The sequence below is a fragment of the Pholcus phalangioides genome, unplaced genomic scaffold (genome assembly GCF_987345545.1).
Source record: "Pholcus phalangioides strain wild (caught in Gottingen) unplaced genomic scaffold, Ppha-v1.0 ptg000004l_1, whole genome shotgun sequence".
NCBI classification, from domain to species: Eukaryota; Metazoa; Arthropoda; class Arachnida; order Araneae; family Pholcidae; genus Pholcus; species Pholcus phalangioides.
This window is the reverse complement of record NW_028301597.1, coordinates 18,905,559-18,926,356: the sequence shown is the minus strand read 5'-3', so window position 1 is coordinate 18,926,356 and position 20,798 is coordinate 18,905,559. Positions and strand designations below refer to the sequence as shown.

General features: G+C 35.9%; 1 protein-coding gene across 1 annotated transcript; it reads right to left on the bottom strand.

The window, feature by feature from the left end:
• Positions 1-5,469: 5,469 nt before the first annotated feature.
• PolE2 (DNA polymerase epsilon subunit 2) lies at positions 5,470-20,773 on the bottom strand. Its single transcript, XM_089231068.1, has 11 exons — positions 20,587-20,773; positions 17,531-17,764; positions 15,791-16,070; positions 14,815-14,871; positions 13,849-13,970; positions 13,588-13,729; positions 11,868-11,988; positions 11,220-11,340; positions 9,302-9,497; positions 8,087-8,263; positions 5,470-6,036 (listed from the first exon to the last, which is right to left on the bottom strand). Exons 1-11 carry the CDS (start codon positions 20,649-20,651, stop codon positions 5,941-5,943), a joined length of 1,611 nt encoding a protein of 536 aa, XP_089087194.1. The 5' UTR covers positions 20,652-20,773; the 3' UTR covers positions 5,470-5,940.
• Positions 20,774-20,798: the final 25 nt, after the last annotated feature.

The following is a 20,798-nucleotide window of genomic DNA, read 5'->3' as shown; positions in this document are numbered from 1 at the left end:
TTGACTGACGTTGGGGCCTGGTACAGGGCCGCGGCCGGGCGGTTGAGAAACACTGCTCTAAATCAAGCACAATCCCTGTCTATCACCATTATGAGCACTTTATCAATTAGCTTACTGCATTAAGCATGAAATTTTGATTAATATTTGAGTGTTCTTCTTTTCTTATTTTCCTAAATTACCAATAAACTACACATTTACAGATTACGCCAGCAGGATCGCTACTTCTATCTATAAACCACTAGATTATTGGCACTACTGAACCATAAAACAAGGATTTTAACGTGTTATTAAAGCGTAGAAAAGACTTTAAAACACAGTTTGTGAGTACTTTCACTGCAGTAATTTCAACTTTAACACCTGTACTGTCAAAATATGTCACAAATTCTTTCTAGAAATTTGCTTGATTGACATTCTCTCTGTCTCTTTGTAACTCTACCAATAACCAATATTTATCCATAGAAGATGATTATACCACCATATGGTGTTTAACATGTTTTTAAGAGTAATACTTATAGGAAATATTCATTTGTTAGCTTGCGAAATTAACTACCGCTAGGACGATCATTCCAGAGGACGCTTTGGCAATCATTCTCAATGATATTGGTCGTTAGATCACACCATTAGGCAATGAATCACGTGTGTCGGGTAATAAATGGTCCCAACCTTCACGGAAAGGCTCTAAACGCATCCCCCCCCCCCCATAATTTTATGCACCTTTGCAAAGAAAGGCTGAAATCTCATTTTTCCGGATTTCATGTGAAACGGGCGGCTATTGGATAATATAAGGTCACGAGGTCGTGTCCATTGAACTGGATGCTAATGCGTACCCAGTATATGGTGTTCTACGCCTATAATACGATTCCCCCTCTAATTGTATGGGAAGAATTTATAGCTGGAAGGGACCCACAGGCTGCTGGTGGCCTCGCTTTCTTGGATGGCCCGTCTTTCGAACACACGATCTGGATTTTTTATGACGTTTGCGGATCTCTGTTGCTCACGAAGCAGCAAAATGTCGGAATTCATTCGACATGATTTACGGCTCGAATCGCAAATAACATGCCGGGGTAGGCCGTTATTATGAATGCGCTGCACGATTAAAACGTTTTTCTCCTCTGGTTCTTTTTTCTTTCTTTCTACCTGGGCAGAGCCTCTCGGTCGTTAATGTTGACTCCCTCCGGATACAAATTACAGGAGAGCTCTCCCTTCACTCGGAATTATTTGCTCGGCCTCTGAAAGTTGGCCTTTGCTAGCAATAAAATAAGGGCCTTAGAAAAACATTGGGCAGGGAAAGACGGGGAATCATAAAATATGATCTCTGAGAGATATTTGAAAAGACTTTTTCTCTTATCCTCTTGTATAGGCCTGTACACTTTGAATGGGAGAAAACGGCTTCAACAGAATATTTTTTATTCTCAAAAATTTTTTTACAGCATCAAATTCTGATTACGACATGGCTGTCACTGTTAATATGCTGCTCGTTTTTTCAGCATGTTTTTTAAAAATAATATCTATTCGTATCATTTGATTGTTGAATTGAACCTGATTTTCATCGTGCCGGTAAGGGTTAACCGTGCATGAACCTCATGCACATTCCTCAGCGAAATTCTTGAATAATGTAGGCTACAGTGTTAGTTTCATGAAATTTTATACGTAGGCAGAGGCGGATTTATGCTTTTGTCGCTTGTGGTTTTTAAAATTTGGCCGCACACATTAATAGTACTATTCTAATTTTCTTGACCACTCATTCTTAAAATTAGCCACCCTGGGCCCTATAACCCGCTTAGCCGCACCTGTAAATATGCCCTATCTCTAAGTCACTCTTATGGTTGCCCATGTGCTTACACACTCTTCAGGTCACACTTTTAGTAGCTCATTGACGTGGTCCCCACTATCTAGGTCACTCCCATATTTACACATTCTCTAGGGGTGACTCCCATGCTCATACACTCTCTAGGTGACCCATGCTCATACACTCTCTAGGTGACCCATGCTCACTCACTCTCTGGTTCACTCTTTCAATTCACAAGCTTGAATACCTACTCTGTAGGTCAAGGTCATTTCTATGGTAGCTCACATGTTTGCATACTCTTTTGTTCACTCACTAACCAGCCCTCAGTTGTCTAGGCCACGGTTTTCCAACCGGTGTTCCGTGAAACCCTGGAGTTCCTTGACAGATATTTTGGGGTTCCGCATGATTAGATGTCATGGAACCCTTGAAAATTCCGGTGCCCGGAGAGCTTTCGAAGAAGAAAACTTTCTTGTTAACTGATACTCAAAATACTCGTTACTGATACTATTCTTTGTTTTGAATTTTAACGAGATGGTGTGTGTCGTTTAAAAAAAATCCAGACCACTTGGATAACTAACCTAGAGTATGCAAGCCTAGGTTATACCCCGAGAGTATACAAGCATGTGAGTGACCAAGTGTGCAAGCAGTGTCGTCTTAACACATGGGCCTATCCGGGCACGCCCTGGGGCCTCATAAAAGCTGAAAAACCTGAGATTCGGGTAAAATTTTCGAGAGTAAGCGTGCCTCCTATGCACCAGAGAAGAATCTCGGGGCTGTGCTTGGTGGGTCTATGCTTTAAGACGGTCCTTTGGTAATTTACTAAAGAATCAGGCAATATCCTCCCTCTTGAGTTAAGAAACAAACAAAATTGATGAAACACCACTCAATGCCTGGAAATCCATAAATAGCCCCCCCCCCCACCAACCGTTGAAAAGAAACGTTAAAAATGCATATTAAAATATTAAAAGTGGATCTATTTTAGTTGGAAAACAATTTTGTTCATTGTTGGTGAAGTGCCATCTGTTGAAAACATATGTAAGGAACATGGCCAAAGTGATGCGGGCACATGTGTCCTCATGTCCAAGTTTAGGAAGCATTTTCGGATCTCTAAAGGTCCATAACTTATTCACCATGAAGAAATTGTGCCTTTCTTAGTTACTTTTGTCCGTAACCAATATACGGGTAAAAATAAAATTTCATCACCAAAAATATGTCCCTTCTAGAAAAAATATTGAAAATAACTATACAGAATATAGTATTATATTAAAATGTAACATATATATCATTGAACTGAAAAAAACCCTACTGCCACCTATCAAATAAAAAACACAGCTGTTAAAATTATTAAAATTGGTGACCGGTTTTTGATTAATGTGCCGCATGGAAAAATCGTGTATCCAGAGTTTTTGCTGCGCAGAAAAAAATTACCTTCCGCCAAACCATGTAAGAATACATTTTTTTTTTCTCCGCGAGCATCTCGGTGATCACCATTCCCCCCTTCCCTGTAGCCAGGATCCCTAAGCTGAGATCTTCAGTTGACCACTTCTATAATGAATTTATAGTATGAAAAAAAAAACTAATATGAGATTTCTCCCGGTTATCAAAATTTAATTTTTAAGTTACCGCAGTTTTAATACACAATAAAGCTAAAGATGTTTTTCTTCTAACAAGCTTGAGCGAAATGATGATTTTATCCTTTTTAATAATAAGAATGATCTTTCTCTACAGCAGTTTGATATTGGTGATGTCAATGATGATTCAATGCTGTCTCAACATTTGGAAACGTCTATTCTAAACCTCTATCTGTATTTAATATTGTGGCATCAACCTGAACCAAGGATGAAAATTGTTGCAGTTCGTCTGAAAAAGGGTTTGCAAGATCAGATGCATAAATTTTTGCATAGCAAATATACAGAATCTTCATGAAGATCTGAGTATTTCATGGTGATCAAACATGTAAACTTTCTTGTCATTGTTTCATAATTGTACGGTCTAATTCATTGTACGGTCAAAAAAGATGTGAAATTGAAGAATCATACAAAAGACTGTGACACACTGAAACATATTTTTGTTGCAGAGTTAATATTGCAATAGACGCATTGTACATGCTGTTCAAAATCTATTAGGTCTACTGATTGATGCAGTATTAAAATTGACATTTAATAGGGCTTGCTAATAATGGACACTTTGGAAATAATGTGATGTGGTTTTGGAAAAATTGTTTGATTTTCCAAAATTTTACCAAATAAAATTTATAAAAAGTTGAGCAAAATATTGTATATATTATAAACCCCTAAAACATGGGTCACTGGGCCCGTGTTGCCCATGCGGAAATCGGGCCGTAGAATCATGGCTGAGAAATTCCCATGATCTCAACGCCATCGAAAATCTTCAGTCTATGTTAGCATTCAATTATGAATAGAGATAGTCGTAATTTCATTAATAAAGATTATTAAAAATATAATATTCTGAAGTGTAATGGAAATCGATCGATATAAAAATATGGTATATTTCAAATATAGGTGAGAATTTAGCTCAGTTCGTCGAATGGCAGCTTACTACGATGCTAATGCAGGAGAAGAAAATATTGAAAATATCGACACCTGAGTGAGGGAATAAGTTAACCACCTATAGTTAGTCATTCTCTGCGAATAAATCTAGCAGATACTAGATAATTACCTGATTAGATAATGATGTGTACATCATAAGACGCGCAGCGCGGTAAATAATCCACACTACTAAACCACACATATGTATGCGCGTTATAACTAAGATCATGTGGTAAGAGTGTACAACTAAAAAGAGCCTCATGTCGTTGAATCGAAATTTTCGGGTAATCGAATACGCATGAATTTTAAGGTTCAATATCATTGATCGTATTTTCCGGCATGCCAGAAAATTATGGATTGTAAGAGTCAATTGAATTGAATGATTTTAAATTTGTCAGTTTTCTGCATATTAGGATCCTTCCAGTCGTACAAAATACAGTAAAACCAATCTTACTGGACAACCCTCGGATGTGGTCATTTCTCTTTTACAGCCAAATAATTTCCCCTTGTATAATAAAACTATGCATTTCAAACCCTTGATTAACGGTCACTCCTTCTTTTACGAACAATTTTTTTCTCCCGCCGGTGACAACAAAACAGAGGTTTTACTGTAATTCAGATACTTCGAGTTGGATGTTTGCTTTTGCTACCACAAATGGAGTTTCCAAGTGAAACTGAAAAAAAACCTCCACAATCCCTTATTCACTGGTATGTTCACTAAAATAAATTTGTATTCAAATTTATTACAGTATATATTGTGAAGATACTATCAGTCATTCTTAAAGGCTGTATCTTTCTTTCAAACTGAGCATGATTCAGGTCTATCGCCATGGGCAGTGAGTTGTGCCCGAAGTGTGTACCTAACTGCCTAAGTGCATATAGTGTTGTTGTCTGATTTTGCAGTGCTGTCATCTATATTTCACAAGTGAAGTGTAATGACAATATTTGTACCATCTGCAGGCCTGTTGCTCTCTGTGGCGAGACTTTTTAAAGGGAAGATTGGCTCCCATTCGTGTCTTAAAGTTAGGAACCACAGAAAACCAACTTCAAAGTTTGTGTTGCAAGTGACAGCAATACAGATACATATCCTGTACTGCACAAAACTAAAAAAAAATTAACGCCATTTTTTCTAGTAAGCAAGTTAACTGTTTATGTGTTTATTTAGAGATGGGTGTACAGAAAGTTCTATCGTGAATTTAAAAACTAACCAGTGAATGAATGACAATTACACCAAGCGCAAGAATACATGCAATGATCAGAAGATTTAACAACCATAAAAATAATTTTTATTTAATTACAAATTTCACTTTTTCTTTTGAAGAAATTAATTCATACACAAACATACACAATGTTTTTAATAGGAATTTTGCTTCATACACTTATGTTTTTAAGAGCGAACAAAATGAAATATACTATCCAATGTCATTTTTGGGCAAAATCGATTCTCTGTGATCCACACATGTACTCCTTTATATCTTTATTCATACAATTATTGAATTCACTTTTCAACTAAGATTCACTCTAAAAACTTGATCAATCGACACTGAATATGATGAATGTAAAAGAATCGCAATAAATATGGTTATCTAGCTATAAAACTTATCAACTGATTTGCTCATCAGTTATTTCACAATCTTCAAGATGTCGACTTGCAGGTATATATACTTTGAAAGAGAAGTTTGTTTGACCTAGTGAGCCCTGGGAAAAAATAATATGAAACATGAAATGCACAAAAGTAATGAGATATTTGTCAATGATTCAACCAAAAATGTCAACAAACCTCTGAGAGTCATTAAAAATTACAGAAAGTCGTTATTTTCATGTGTAAATTGATTGCTGCTCAACACTGATTCTGTTTCCAAAGGTTTTTTTCAGCGGTTTTAGGGTAAATTTGGCATGCTGATTCGGAATCTGACATTGATTTTATGAGGTTGGCTCTAGTTTTTGAGATAAAGTGTAAATTTCAATAGTAATACCATAAGCAGCATACAAATTCCATTCAAAGGGTGCATTATAAATAAATATAGTAAATCATTGGCAAAGATATCTCAATGATTTTGGGGTGCTGATTACGAATCTGGCATTGGTTTTGTGATTGGCTCTAATTTTTGAGGAAACGTGAAAATCAAATTTCAATGATAATACATGCAGCATACGTGCAGCACACAAGTTACATTTAAAGTGTGCGAAATGAAAATCAATAATAAACTTAATAAAGGCCACTGATGTCTGATCATGATATAAATGTGATAATATATTAAATAAAATAGGGAGAAGTAAATAAAAAATTTAAAATAAAAATTTCATGCAAAAATTAGTTACCTGATTATATTGAAATTATCTCAAAAACTAGAGCCAATTAGGCAAAATCAACACCAGTTTTGAAATTAGCAGCCCCAATATGCCCTAAAACCATTTAAATTTCTTTGGGAACATGAAGAATTCTTTTTTTTTGTTGAGCAGTGCTATTAATTAAATTATTGAACTCACTTGATTCAGTGGCCACAATGTATTTTGGTTAGTTTATTTGAGGCAAGAGTAGACCACCTATAGACAAAAGTTTGGGTGTTGAACCAGCTAAACTGTGAATACAACCATTATTTAATATTTATACCCAAAAAAGGAATTTTTAGTTTTCTATGAGGAGCTGAGATGTGTTCGAAATAAACAACCATCACTAACACAACAATCCCTGAGCCAAGTGAACCATCTCAAGACCCTAGCACTGCCTATATATTAAATTAGTAAGAGTACCGAATTGTTACTCTGTTTAGTTGGCCTTCCATTTAAATTGTTTTAAATTCCAATAAACTGGCCCAGCAGATGATTACTGAAACGGTGTTGGTAACATGAAGAAAAAAGTAAAAAATTCTACTCAATGCTCAGCCTCTGTTGTTATTATGCTGTGTGGATAGTAATAAATCTAGAAATAGAAAGTATGCTTATTGAGTCAATGAGCATATGTTTCCGAAATGATTTGAGTCGCTTACAGAAATTGAAGTATCAGTCTGCTACAAGGACGATCATTAGCTTTTCAAAACTGGTAAAAATTTTAGAAGACTTTTGATGGTAACTTGGCATTCCTATTTGCGCTTGTGATTTTAGTGACAACATTGTTTTTTTTATTTTGAAAACACTCTCACATGAATCTTGGCTGAGTCTCTCTCAACACCAATTGACAGTCACCCTGATAACCAACTCAGGGCTGAAAATAGGGGGGGGGGGGAGACAGAAAGATCTAGTGCCCTGCGCACCGAACCTCAGGGGGTCACCCAATATATCTTTTAACCACTACTTCAACATTACACTGGAGCACAAAGTTGCATGCTCACCCTGGCTGACCAAACATCAAGTTTCAACCCTGAATGAATTAGTACCAAAATTAATCCATATAATGAATTAGATTATCTATCAAACCTTTTACGGACACATAATTATGTTGTTAATGTTATACAAATGAAGTTAATAGCATGAATAAATAAACCAGTAGATGCATTGTTCATTCATATTTGATGGCATGAACATTCTACACATTAAAATAAAAGCATAGCCATGGTCGAAGTTGTTTAGTTAGCCAGCGAATACATGTAAATCATATAAATTTGGGTGCTCTGTGTAAATGCTCAATCATAAATTGAGCCCGGTATTTTTTGCGAGACTCTACTATCAGTACTATTATTGGGAGTGTTGAATGAATGAGTAAAAGTGAACCAATTGAACATTTTAAATAAAAGAAAAAAAAACTTACTGGATTAGTGAAAATGGCACCAGTGCTATGAACAGTGTAAGGGTCACTTTTGTCAGCAATAACAATGAGGTCAGGAAGAGGATAAAGCCAAAGTGAGTGATCAAATTCCCAATATACAGGCGCAGCACCAATTGGTAATGGTAGAAGGTGACTATTCGCAATAATAGTTTTCACAAACTAAATGATAGAAACAAATAAATGCATTACTTAGCAATATGAACTTCTTTCGTTATTAATTTTCATAAATGAAATAAATAATAATCTAGGTGGATATTTGTTAGTATAAATAAGTAACAAAGACATCTTTTCATTGAATTGTACACCTAGCAAACTTTGTGATCCACATTTCACACATTTACATCATCAACACAATTAGAGTAAACCTACATTCTCACATTTCTTTGAATAAAAAACACACACAAATCACGAACTCAATTCATGGAATATTTTCAAGCTCACAAGATTAGCTTCTTATACCCCTGGTTAAGGATTAATTTTCTGCACACGAGGGCTAATTAGACCGGGACCTACAATTTATTGCCGATTCTGAACGAAAGGCTTGTTTTTTATACTCATCAAGAAGTTGGTGTGCTAATCCTTCGATGGGGGACTCCCTTCGGTAGCAATTTTTTCTGCAGCCATGCAGCCGTTTTTGTTGTACCACTGTGTCAGTAAAGTATTCTGACAAGGACGAACCTGGTATTGAACTCATGACACCTCTAAACATCCCTTGGTACTTTAGGCGAGTATCTTATCAACCTGGGCTACCGCACCTAGTTAAGAATTATAAACTGGCATAGGTCCATCCCAATTATGTTGGATAATTAAGATATTGTAGTGTATATCACAAGCTGCAGTGAAACTTCCATATAATACCTTCTATAATTATAATCTTGTGTGCAAAAATATTACTCTTTGGTGTTTGGTAGAGATAATGTACATTAAACCTGATTCCATCTATGACGATGAATTCTTTGTAACAATAATTTTCTCAGACCCATGACTTCCACATGGGAAAGGTCAAAAAGTCTCCAGGAGACCCCAGGATTAATCTTATTATTTTTCATTCACATTACAAATTTACTACAGCTCATGAAAAGGTTAGCCTAATAGTCTGGCTTCAAGATGTGTGTGGTGCTTTTACACTAATCCCTTGAAAATCTTTATAAAAATATTTTAAAGTACTGGCAAAAAAAAGCAAGAATAATCACATACTAAGCTCGGAATGTCTACTTTTTCCTGTTCTTGCCAAGGTACATGTATTGAATTACGACACATTTTTAACATCATATCCTCACGGAAAACAATAATTTCTTGAGCGCAATATTGTATTCGACATGGATTAGTGGTGAAAACTGCATTCGGAATTTTTTTCCGAAAATCTGAGGTGACTACATCTGGTAATGAAGGCCTGAAATGATAGAATGAGTGAGTAACTGGTCATACAATAACCAAATACAAATGAAATGATAAACATAACAAAATAATAAGCAATTTAAAAATATATTTATGTTTATTCATTTTTTATCTCTGCAAAAATGTATTTATATGTATAGTCAATCCTGCATATAACACTTTTCAAAAAATAATCTCAATGAGTATTTGTTGAAATTGGGAGAATGAAAATGAGTTTGAAAAAGCATTCCAAGTGGGAATGTTATAAGGAAGATCTTAGGCCCGTCATTTGGGGTTGTAAGGGTGGGGGCGATTCCCCTGGCTTTAAAAAATACAATAGAAATCAACAAACAAGGCGATATATAAATATACATATATTGAGTACATGTTCTTTGCCTCCTCTTTTGGATAAATTTGAAATGACAGGCCTGTGGGATCCCCTGTATTGTATTTTAAGTCATGTTCGTTAAAAAAATTCATTGTTTTAATAAAAAAGAAATTCTTCTACGTTATAATATTTTATGAAATTTACAACCAGTATTGCTATCAACTAACACACAACTGTTCATAAAACTTGAGAAAACATGAGAATTATTGACTTTATGGTCACTTGGATTTATAACACAATTTTTTTTTATATAATAATAATAACAATGTGATCCTCCCATATTCCCAAGGGATCAGCACGATCCATTCAGAGAATTTATTAGTGTTAGTAGACATCCACACACAAGCCAGGATTAAAACTCAGATCTGCACAGTAAGAGGCTAGTTCCCTAACCACTCGACTGCCAGGTGGCAGTCAGTGGTTTGGCCAGAGAATGCTAATTAATACGTATAATTAGAGCATCCCATACAGTTTGGAAGTCTAAATAAATGAAAGCACAAGAGAAAAATAATACCGTATATACTCGTGTATAAGCCGACCCCCCCCCACTTCAGGACCACCAAAATCTCAATAAATTTAAAACCCGTGTATAAGCCGACCCCAAAAATCCATGCATTTCAGAGAAAAAAAAATTCTTATATTTTCATGCAAAACTAATAGTTTACGGAAATTTACAATAGAAAACGATTCAAGTTTTTAATCCGTTTCTTCTGAGTCTCCAAGTTCATGTTAATCCATCAGATCATCATAGGGGGTCGGCATCTTCGTTTTTATCTTCATCTGGGCTGTCATCGCCATTGTCACTTTCAAAGAGGATATCATCTTCAGTTCTGCCCATCGCATTGCTAATGCAACACTTTTTGAAGGATCGGATGATAATTTCGGTGGAAATAGAATTCCACGCCTCATGTACCCATTGGCACACTAGACCAATGTCAGGTTTCTTCAAGGCACCACTTTTTGTACTTTCTTTATCATCGGAACTCATCCATTCGATCCACAAATTCCTCAAATAGTCTTTGAAAGACATTCATGCTCACATAAGGCTTTACAATCGACATTAGCCCACCTGGTATCAAAGCCAATGATGTTTTCGATTTCTTTGTCTCGTCTTTAATATTATCGGGGTTTTGAACATATCCCATACCAATAATGCCGGTTTCTCGAACACTGCTACAAAAATGACTACTGATTGTGGAGTCAAAATTTTCTCATCAAAAACTGACCCGAGTATAAGCCGACCCCCCCCCCCCTACTTGAGGAACGAATTTTTCCACAAAAAAAACTCGGTTTATACACGAGTATATGGGGGTACTTCCTACTCATCAATAACAGTAAGTAAGTCTTCACCTTGGCAGAATAGATGGAGATCCAGGAGCAGGATCATCACCACCAGGAATGAATACAAAATGGGATTTTGAAATCAACCCAGGAAAGCTGCTAATCATGCTAGCCAATTTCTCAAAGCAATCTGAAAATAACATTAGTGATGTTCAGTAAAAACACTTAAAATGCAACAATTAAATATGAATTTCCTGCTTAATATTTTGAACAATTCAAGGATTGCAGATAAAGAGTACCAAATCTGGCAAATTAAGATCTGAAGTGATGAAGTATAAACCAATTACTCACAAAATAAAATAACTAAAAATGAAGCAATGAGTATATCAACACACAATTAATAAAACTTAAATGCATATATTTTTTCCCAGAATAACAACAATTTGACAAAAAAAACTTTTTTGTGCAATAAAAATCTTCTTCTATTATCTATTAAATAAACACAAGAGAAAATCTCTTGAGGGTTCAGAAACAATGATACAATTATTATACTTATTATTAATTAATAAAATATAATAATAAATTCACAATTTATGTCTAGGAATATGGATTTGGAGTAGCACAGTGGGAAGACGCTCGATCATCAGATACGAATGCTCTATCACAGAGATTTTCAAGAAATAAAATACAGAAATACACTTATTATATGAGACATACCTTTCAGAACTTTGTTTCTGCCATTCACATTTGGTGCAGACAGAAAATTCCCAATGAACACAAAGCATGTAGGTGGATGTTGAGAGTAGCCAGCAAATAACACCTCCAACTTCTGTGTTATCTGAAGAACAAAAAAAAAAGTTACTAAGTCAAATCAATGGAATAGTATTATCAAAAAAAGGTAGTTCAGATAGTTGTTCACTTACAACTACAATCACTACTTTGTTCAAACAGACAAGTAGCAGGTAAACAATTAGTATAGGGTTCCCAGCAAAATCTGATTGATCATTTCCCTGACCAAAACTCAAAAACATACCTCACTTGCCCTGCCCAAAACTCTGAAAGAAAGAAATCTAATTCAAAATCTTAATATTCTAGATTTTGAATTTTTTCCCCCCAATTTTCGGTTTTTATTCCTTCACAGGACTTTACCCTAACTTTTATCAAATAACTTGCAAACCGTTTCCGGGTTATTAGGCCATGGTCTAGGAGATTTTCTTTCTTCCTGACATTTCACCCACATCTATGGTAGGCATCATCTGAGGTTATTTGGATGCAAGTCTCCGCGGCAAGCAAGAAAGGCTACGTACATCTACTGTCATTGACTTGTTCTGCCACAGATGTGGGTGAAACGTCAGGAAGAAAATCTCCTAGACCATGGCCTAACCAATAACCCAGAAACCGTTTGCAAGTCATTTGGCCGGCCATGAAAGCCTCAGACAATATTTTATCAAATATTTGCATAATCCCTGACTTTTGCCAAATATTTTACATTTTCTCTGACCATTTTTCATTTCCCATCACTGGATCATTCATTTATGATTAGAATCAATACTTCCCGTACCATTCTAAGATTTTATATCAACACACTAATTTTAATGTTTGATGTAAATTTATGATAATAAAAATTACTAGTCAGGCAGGCTGCATTTATGCTGTTTGTGAACCCATTTGATGTTTTTTCTACTCATTCTTTGAGCATGTCACATCAAAAATGTCTTTGTTCTGAAAGCAGGTAGTTTACACAATGGCATTAGCCTGTTCTTGCTAGAAGCTAAAAAAATGAGCTATTAGCATAGACAGCAATGCTTACGCTGATTATGTTGACAACAAAATTGAGTATTCTTTTTACAAATTCAAATTGTGGCAGCGCTAAATAGAATAAGTTTACAAAATAACTCATAGACATACCTACACAGACGTACATTTGCCGGTTTGCTTATAATTACAGTTACTAATTATGTTATGACAGCGATTTTCAACCAGTGTGGTACATACAAAAAATGAGGGGGGGGGGGCACAAAATTTGAAAAAAAAAATTCTAATAATATCAAAATAAAATGTTCTTGAACATAGTTAAATGTGTACAAATAAGTATTACAAAGTGTATTTATCAGCTATTTCAAATACAACAACATAGTAGCTTAATGTTTCGGGTGAGAGCAATCACTGATAAAAAATGTTAACAAAACTGATATGAACGGTTTAGCCATGAGTATGAAAAGTTGAGAAACACTGTGCTAAGGGAATGAACTGAGTCAAAATTTTGAAGAAAACTACAACAAACTTTGTGAGAAAAAACTTTACATCCCCAATTTTTCTTTAAACTATTTGAGTAATATCAAATAAAATGGTTCTGAAAGAAATTTACATATAAAAGGAACAAGACCAGAAGAACAGAATTTGATTGAGAAATATAAGAAAAATAAAAACAATTTACTTTTAGCTCATCTAACCAAACATCTGATAAAAATATGAACATGGCATCAGAATGCTTCTTTTCAACAATCTTCAACTTTTCAGATAACCTATGAGACTGTGAAGCTGTCAGGGAAGACGCACCCAGGTAAGGAAAATGGGACCTGTGTACAAAAATACAATACATTAAGAGAATATCTTGGTAAACAATTTTTAAAGAATAAAAAAAATACATGTAATGTTTCAGACATACTAGGGGAAACCAAAAACACCAATAACCTACAAAGTTTCAAGTGCAGATTCTGGAGGAGCAAATCCAAACGTCAACACATGAAAGATCCCATCTTCATAACATCCTTCAGCAAGAACAATGCTACTCTCTGGGAACAGACCTTGCTTGTAAGTCTTACACGGAATTAAGATAGATCAATATCAATATTTGTATACAGCATAGCAAACTTATGTCTGTGGACCAATTTGGCTCGTAAAGCAATTTAAAAAACCATTACTTCAAAATATGTGACCGGACATTTGTCTTGCAGAGCTATCTTTTTGCATCACCATTAAATTTTAAAATTATAATAATAATTTTACAGTGACCAGTCTGAATATGGCGCTGTCCAGTCATGTGGGCATCATGCTGGACTCTCGTCCTGAGGATCCAAGTTCGACTGTTGATGACACAGTGGCAGTCGGCTGAAGTTGCTTTTTTGCTTTTTTCCAGCTTTGAGGTGTGAATGTGCGCGCGAGCCAGTCTCCCATTTAAAAAAGTCTTTCCGCAGAGAGCAGGCAGACCTACAACACGACGCTAACATAATATGAAAATCCAAGCATTTGTATCTTTACTTCAGAAAATGGAAGACAGATGGCAGCATGAAAGCACAACTCTACAACATAGACACATTAAGGTCACACATTCACTCACAGAACACCCATTCTGGCATGTGTCGATTTATTAGAAATTTCGAAGAGGAATGTATATGAGGTGCACATACGGTTAAGTAGTAGTAGTATTATTTGAATATGGTTTAGCTCTAGCACAGTAGCGAGTTAGCATAGAGATATTTAAGGGATGGTGGACCTACACTTTAGCCATTGGTATTTACACTCTATCATGTTTGAAAAAATTTGATCATGAAAATAAAAAAAAATTCCTCAAATCTAGAATAAAGAGCCTAAAAAAGATTAGATGAATGAATTATTAAGTAAATGAAAGAATAACTAGAGAAAGAACAAAAAAAAAAGATACAGCTTGACTTAGATCTAACTTTACAACACCGGTAGGGTCTTCCAGAAACATCTGTCCCTGTAAAGAAAACACTTTCATTGTAGAATGATTAATAGTGCTAATGAATGAATTAACTTTTACTTCAAAAAAATATTCAACTATACAGAAAATATTAATCAATTTTGTGTCAACTCTGCTGCAACATCATACAGTATAGTAGAAACTCTTGCTAATCTGGCACATATCAGACCAGAGTATGCCAGATTACCAAAATCGCTGGATTACTGGAAGTAAATAACAAAAGCTCAGTTTAAATAATATAAAATTCTACACATAGCCATGAAGTGAAATATTTTCCTCCTCTACGGCCGAAAGAAAAACACTGGATTACCAGTTACCAGGGCATGTTTCGTGCATAGGCAAATGGGGCATGCACCCGGGGTCCATGAATTTTTAAGGCTCCAAAATTGACTATCTTTTGTATTTATGCACAGCTCACATGCCTCCCCCACCCCCATATGCCTCAAAGCCCTGTTTACATGGGAAATAGAAAAAGCTTGTTTAAAAAAACCCTCAAGGATTTCCACCAAAACCTGTTTACATGGGCAGACACTTTATAATCCCACTTTACAAATGTCATCAGAGGTCACGCAAAGGATTATAGGAAAGGAAGTTACACCCCCCCCCCCAACAAAAAAAGGGCAATTTCTACTATCCATTTCTTTCCCTACGATGGGGGAAAAAAATTGTGAAGCAAATGCCAGCACTATAATGCAACCGAAATATTGCACATGTAAACGAGGCTGAATTAGTATTCAAGCGATTATTAAAGTTTAGCTAGATATTTTTAAGATTATTGTATGAACATAAATTATAAAAAAGTAGAATCACAAAACCTCAAAAATAAGAATTAGAGCATACTGTGCCCAAATTTCTGGTACATTAAGAGTAGATTATTTAAACCTGAAAAAAAAACAAAACAAACAAATGATCGCACCTCTTTGAGCTGAGTCAACATTCCAAGCAAAACAATATTCGGTTGAGCTGATTTGATTCCCAGTAGATTTTCAATGGATGTTAGTGAAAACTTGCTTTCAGTTCTGGGGTTGGCACCAATGTGAGAAACAGATGGAAGAAACAGTCTATGGCGTGCTGTTCTCTGTAAAATCAGTTTATATCTGTTCAAGAATATTTTGCGCTTCGAATCAGGGTCCCCAAACAAGGAAGGCAAGCTATTTGATACAGCACTCTTCAGTAGGAACTTTTTCGTCTCATCGCTAACAGAACAAAGAAAAAGAATGCAAAATTGTTTCTACTTTTGAGAAATGACAAAGCTAATTATCTATTGTAAATATGGGGAAAAAACATTAGTCTTTGAATAAATACATGAGAACAGTATCTGAATTTTCGACTTATGCTATACAAATTTACGGATTTTATGCATTTTACACTGTTACAGTTTGGTACCCACTGGCAGAGTTTAAAGTCTAGTCACAGTTTCTGGATAAGAGATCAACACTGATTGGTTAAAAACCTGAATTTAACCAATTCATCGATCAACTCAAGATATCGGTGGAAAAATATTAGTGGCCAATATCTTGAGTGGCAATGGTTTTCCACCTCCTTCTTAGAGGGGTTTAAAATTCACCCACGTTTTTCGACATGCTAGTCAATCGTTATTGTGTCACACTTTTGTGATGCCTCCATCTAGAAAAGTTTAATTTCAGGTAGGATGTTTAATGTTGTATTCTCTTTACTCTTTTAATGGTAGACGTATCATATGGTAGTGTCTTAAAATTATGTATATTTTTTCAAATGCAATTCAAATTTATTCCAGTTCAGGATATGTAATAAACTACAATGTACAATATATTGTTAGTCAACAAAAGGCCGGTGCCTGCACAGTCAACCGTAGACAATTTTTATGATCAAACTTTTAGTAGAAGGGAAAGAGTAGATGCTATATGTGTTAAATAGAATACATCTATACATCAAACAGTATAAACAGTAATTATAAATATACATGCATTCATAAGTATATACAATTACAAATGCATACATTATATCCAAATACAATTTTTGTATAACACATTTAAATAAATTTTGTATCTGATGTTGAGTTAGATAGAATTAAGCTATTACTAGCACATGCAGGCATAACAGTAATAAAATAAGAATTTCGCTATTTGGATATGAAAGTATACGTCAATATAGTCTATTGATAAGATTAATTTGAAAATGGTGTTTTTGAATTTTGTGTAGGTAGGTAAATTTTGGATTTCTAAAGGTAAGGCATTGTAAAGTTTAGGAGCTAAGTAGTAGAAATGTCAATTTCGCCATTTCCTTTTTCCTCATGTTTTTGGACTTCCAAAGCTTGTTTTGCAAAAACTGTCGGGGAACGAATGGTAAAATAATGCCCAGTTTTTGCTTTTGTGGTGGAGCACCCCCTTCAGAAAAGACATCCTCACTGTTCCACTAACTTTCTTTGTTCGTCTATTTTCGTCTTTATATATATTTCACCTTGTTTGTCCATTTCTTCAGTATTTTTCAATGCCGGGGGAATTACTTCCTCCTGGCTTTGATCCCCCCCCTCAAATGATGGGGCCTGGCTCTACCTTGAATGCCCTCGCAAGGTGGATTATATAGTGCAAAAGCGAATTCACGAAGTAAAAATTAGTATCAGTCACACAAGCTAACCAATTCATAAATCCAAAAAGTAATTTTTTTTGCAACTTACTTGTAAATGTATGCTGGCACAGAAAATGCATCCACAACATTGAAATGGAGGTTTTCATCACTGCTGCTACTGCTACTTGACTGTTCATCAACACCCTGTTCAAGAATTCCTTTCTCTATTAGAGAGCTTTCTAAAACTTGAGATTGAATGAAATCTAGAACCTTCTCGATCAAATTGGATCGCTGAGATGCTTGTAAAGGTTCGAGTACAGACTCAAAATATTTCATAGCGTCTCTGTAATTGGAATGAAAGACAATATCTAATGAAAATATCAATATCAGTAAGTTTAGTCATAGAAGAAATAATTTGCAAAGGGCAAAATTCAAAATTTCAAATGTGGATAAATTTCTTGCTCTTTAAAAAAGTCGAACTTGCCAAAAAGTGTGAGTGCGTTAATTCATTCATGATGTAGAGTTCTGTGTGTTTCATGTTTGAGAAGTGCTGCCATCTGTCTTCCATATCAGAAGTGAAATAGACAGAGGATTGAATTTTTTGATCTGCTGTGTGTAGGCATCATGTTGAAGGTCTTTCTTTCAATCCGAGCACAACTTTGGTCTACCACCATGCGCAATTTACTACTTTTACTTATTTAAGTGAGTTGTGCCAAGTGTGAGTGTGTACTTAACATTCTGAGTGCATATTTAGTGTTGTGTCTGATTTTTCAGTGCTGCCATCTATATTTCAAGTCATGAGTAAAGTGTAATGATTAAATATTTATACCACTATAGGCTTGTTGCTCTTTGTAACAAGACTTTTTAATAGAGAGATCGGCGACTTGCATTCATACCTAGAAGTTGGGAACGGGAGAAAACCAACTTCACTCCAGGACTGCAACTGGGGGCAGCAACTCTTTGGGCACCAGACCAGAAAAAAAAATGGTTTGTGAATTCCACCCTTTACCCTCTCTTTAAACATTACAAGGGAGCTCCAGAATGTGCGCTTGCCCTGGCTAACCAAGCATCTAGTTGTGGCTCTGCTTCACCCGGTTGGTTAAGTATTGTTATATAGGTATTTCACAGTATTTTGACATTATTTGAGAGAGATTGGTTCAATTCAATCAATGGCTAAATAGTTTGAGCTTACTTTATGGACCAGTATTATAAATTGAGTGCCCCCCTCCGAATGCTACTTTGTTGACACTTCGGTATTGGTGCTTGGTGTTGAGCTGGGAGAGCCAGCCAATCGTGCTTATCGTCTGGAGGCTCGGCAGAGTCACCTAATGGTACAAACGTGTTATTCCATGGAAATGTTCCACTCGATGAACATTCCCATGGATAGAAATGAGTCACAATTCTCTGATAGAGGCAAAAATAAGCACCACTAAAGCCTTTTCAAGTAAGTATTATAAATTAGTCCTAATTTGTCACACAAAAAAACCATGTATTTACAGTGGTTTTTTCATGGTTACCCCCCCCCCCTTCCCACATACACACACATGGATGGAGGCCAATGGGTTTCAGCTCAGGGGAACAGACCCAGGACGATTCTTACCATTTTTTAAAATTTTTTTACACTAAATTTCCTATTGAGGGCCTGTGAAAAGAATGGTCTAGGAGCTCTGCTGTATTATGTGGGGCAAAACTCCTTGGCCATAGATACTCATCTGGAGTTTGAAGATTAGTAGTCTCCTGAAGGTGGTCAGCTTGCTCGTTAATTAGCGAGCTGTTGGAAGTCTGTCGATTACAGCAGAAGGATCCGCTGAAGAAGTAGCAATATAGTTGGGATTCTAATATGGCAAAAGGCGCCTACAAAATCCAACAACAGGTCAAGTGGCACAATCATGTTTGGAACAGAGAAAATATAATAGGTCACATAATATAATATATAGTGATCATAGAGCACAGCCCATTTCCAGTCTACTTAAAATGATTTAAGAGTTCAACTCAATGTGTCTGTAATTGTGGAGCTTCTGGATGTCTCTGGCACTATGCAACACATTATTCAAAGACGACCCAGTTCCATTTTAGTGAGATGCTTGGATCTTTGGTAGTCCTATGAACTTCCGCTGCCTGACGGGTCTTGTCAAGTTCCTAGAGGGGAACTTGAATCAGCTGCATGACAAGATTAGGGGAATAGCAAATTGAGAGGAGACATCACCCCATCTATGTTCCCTCATGGGAGTGTAGAAGTCAAGTGAGGTACCACAACTTGTGGTCTGCATGACAACAATCTGTAATAAAAAATCGGTCACACACACATCATGGCAGTGGCAACTAGACGTAATCATAGATAAGGACCTATGACTACTGAAGACTCAATGATGATAATCAAACTAATGTGTGAAAGCTGGACAATATGACAACATGGATGACTAAGATTAGTTTATTTACTGAGGTTCAAGATTTTATGTACCAAGATTATCAACAACCATTCTCAATTAATTGACAATTGCTAGATTCTTATGGTATAGATGTCTATACGCCATCGCCTTGCAATCATACTTGTAATTTTGATTGCTTATTGGCGTAAATTATTTATATGTTATTCATCTGTTATATTATTTCAGATTGCTGATATTCCAAGATGATTATATCAATTTACTTTTTGTTGCTTTCATCTGAGGCGACTGTCTTTTCATTGTTTTTAATAAAAATTTCTGGATACACACACATCCTTTGGGACAAACATTTCCACAACACACTTCCATATCTCTCCGAGATGGGAAGCGGGGTGTTTCCAGTCTTCAAAGGTCCAATGTGGGGGCCATGACCATGAGTGTCATTATGAGTGACCCAACGGGACCCAAGAGTTTTCAAATTATTCGGGGGGGGGGGCACATCATTGGAGATTTTTATTAGGTTATAAAGAAAAAACAAATTCAGAGGTGGGGGGGGGGGGAGAACTAAATATTCTTGGCCCCAAAGCTTGTTGCGACGGCCCGTTACTAGACTGGGACGATCGCGGCACTACCTCGGGGCTCCCGAGCCGAATGGGGACTCCCCACAAAAATATACATTTATTTTGCATAATAATCTAACACCTACTTTCAGGTCCCCCCACCTACCGAGAAGGCACCCTACGGCCCTGCGACCCTATGTATGTGAACTGAAACATACCTCGATACAGTATAACCGTACAGACCGAAAGATGACAGTATTTTGCTTTTCATTGCATTCGCCATGTTAATTTTAAAAAAAAAGAAAAAAAATCAGCAATCTTCAATCAATTGTACCAGGGCTAAAATGTAAACAGAGTTGCAAGGAATTTTTTCCCGCCAAACCAAAAAAATTAAGATTACGACTCAATTATACAGGACATTTGACAGGAA

Excerpts from the sequence above, each read along its gene's own strand:
- PolE2 (XM_089231068.1), bottom strand. The coding sequence starts at position 20,651 with ATGGCGAATGCAATGAAAAGCAAAATACTGTCATCTTTCGGTCTGTAC. Across the intron at positions 16,071-17,530 it reads GTGCCAGCATACATTTACAA|CGATGAGACGAAAAAGTTCC; the intron begins GTAAGTTGCAAA and ends TTGTTCTGTTAG. Across the intron at positions 13,730-13,848 it reads GAATCTGCACTTGAAACTTT|GTCCCATTTTCCTTACCTGG; the intron begins GTAGGTTATTGG and ends TTTTGTACACAG.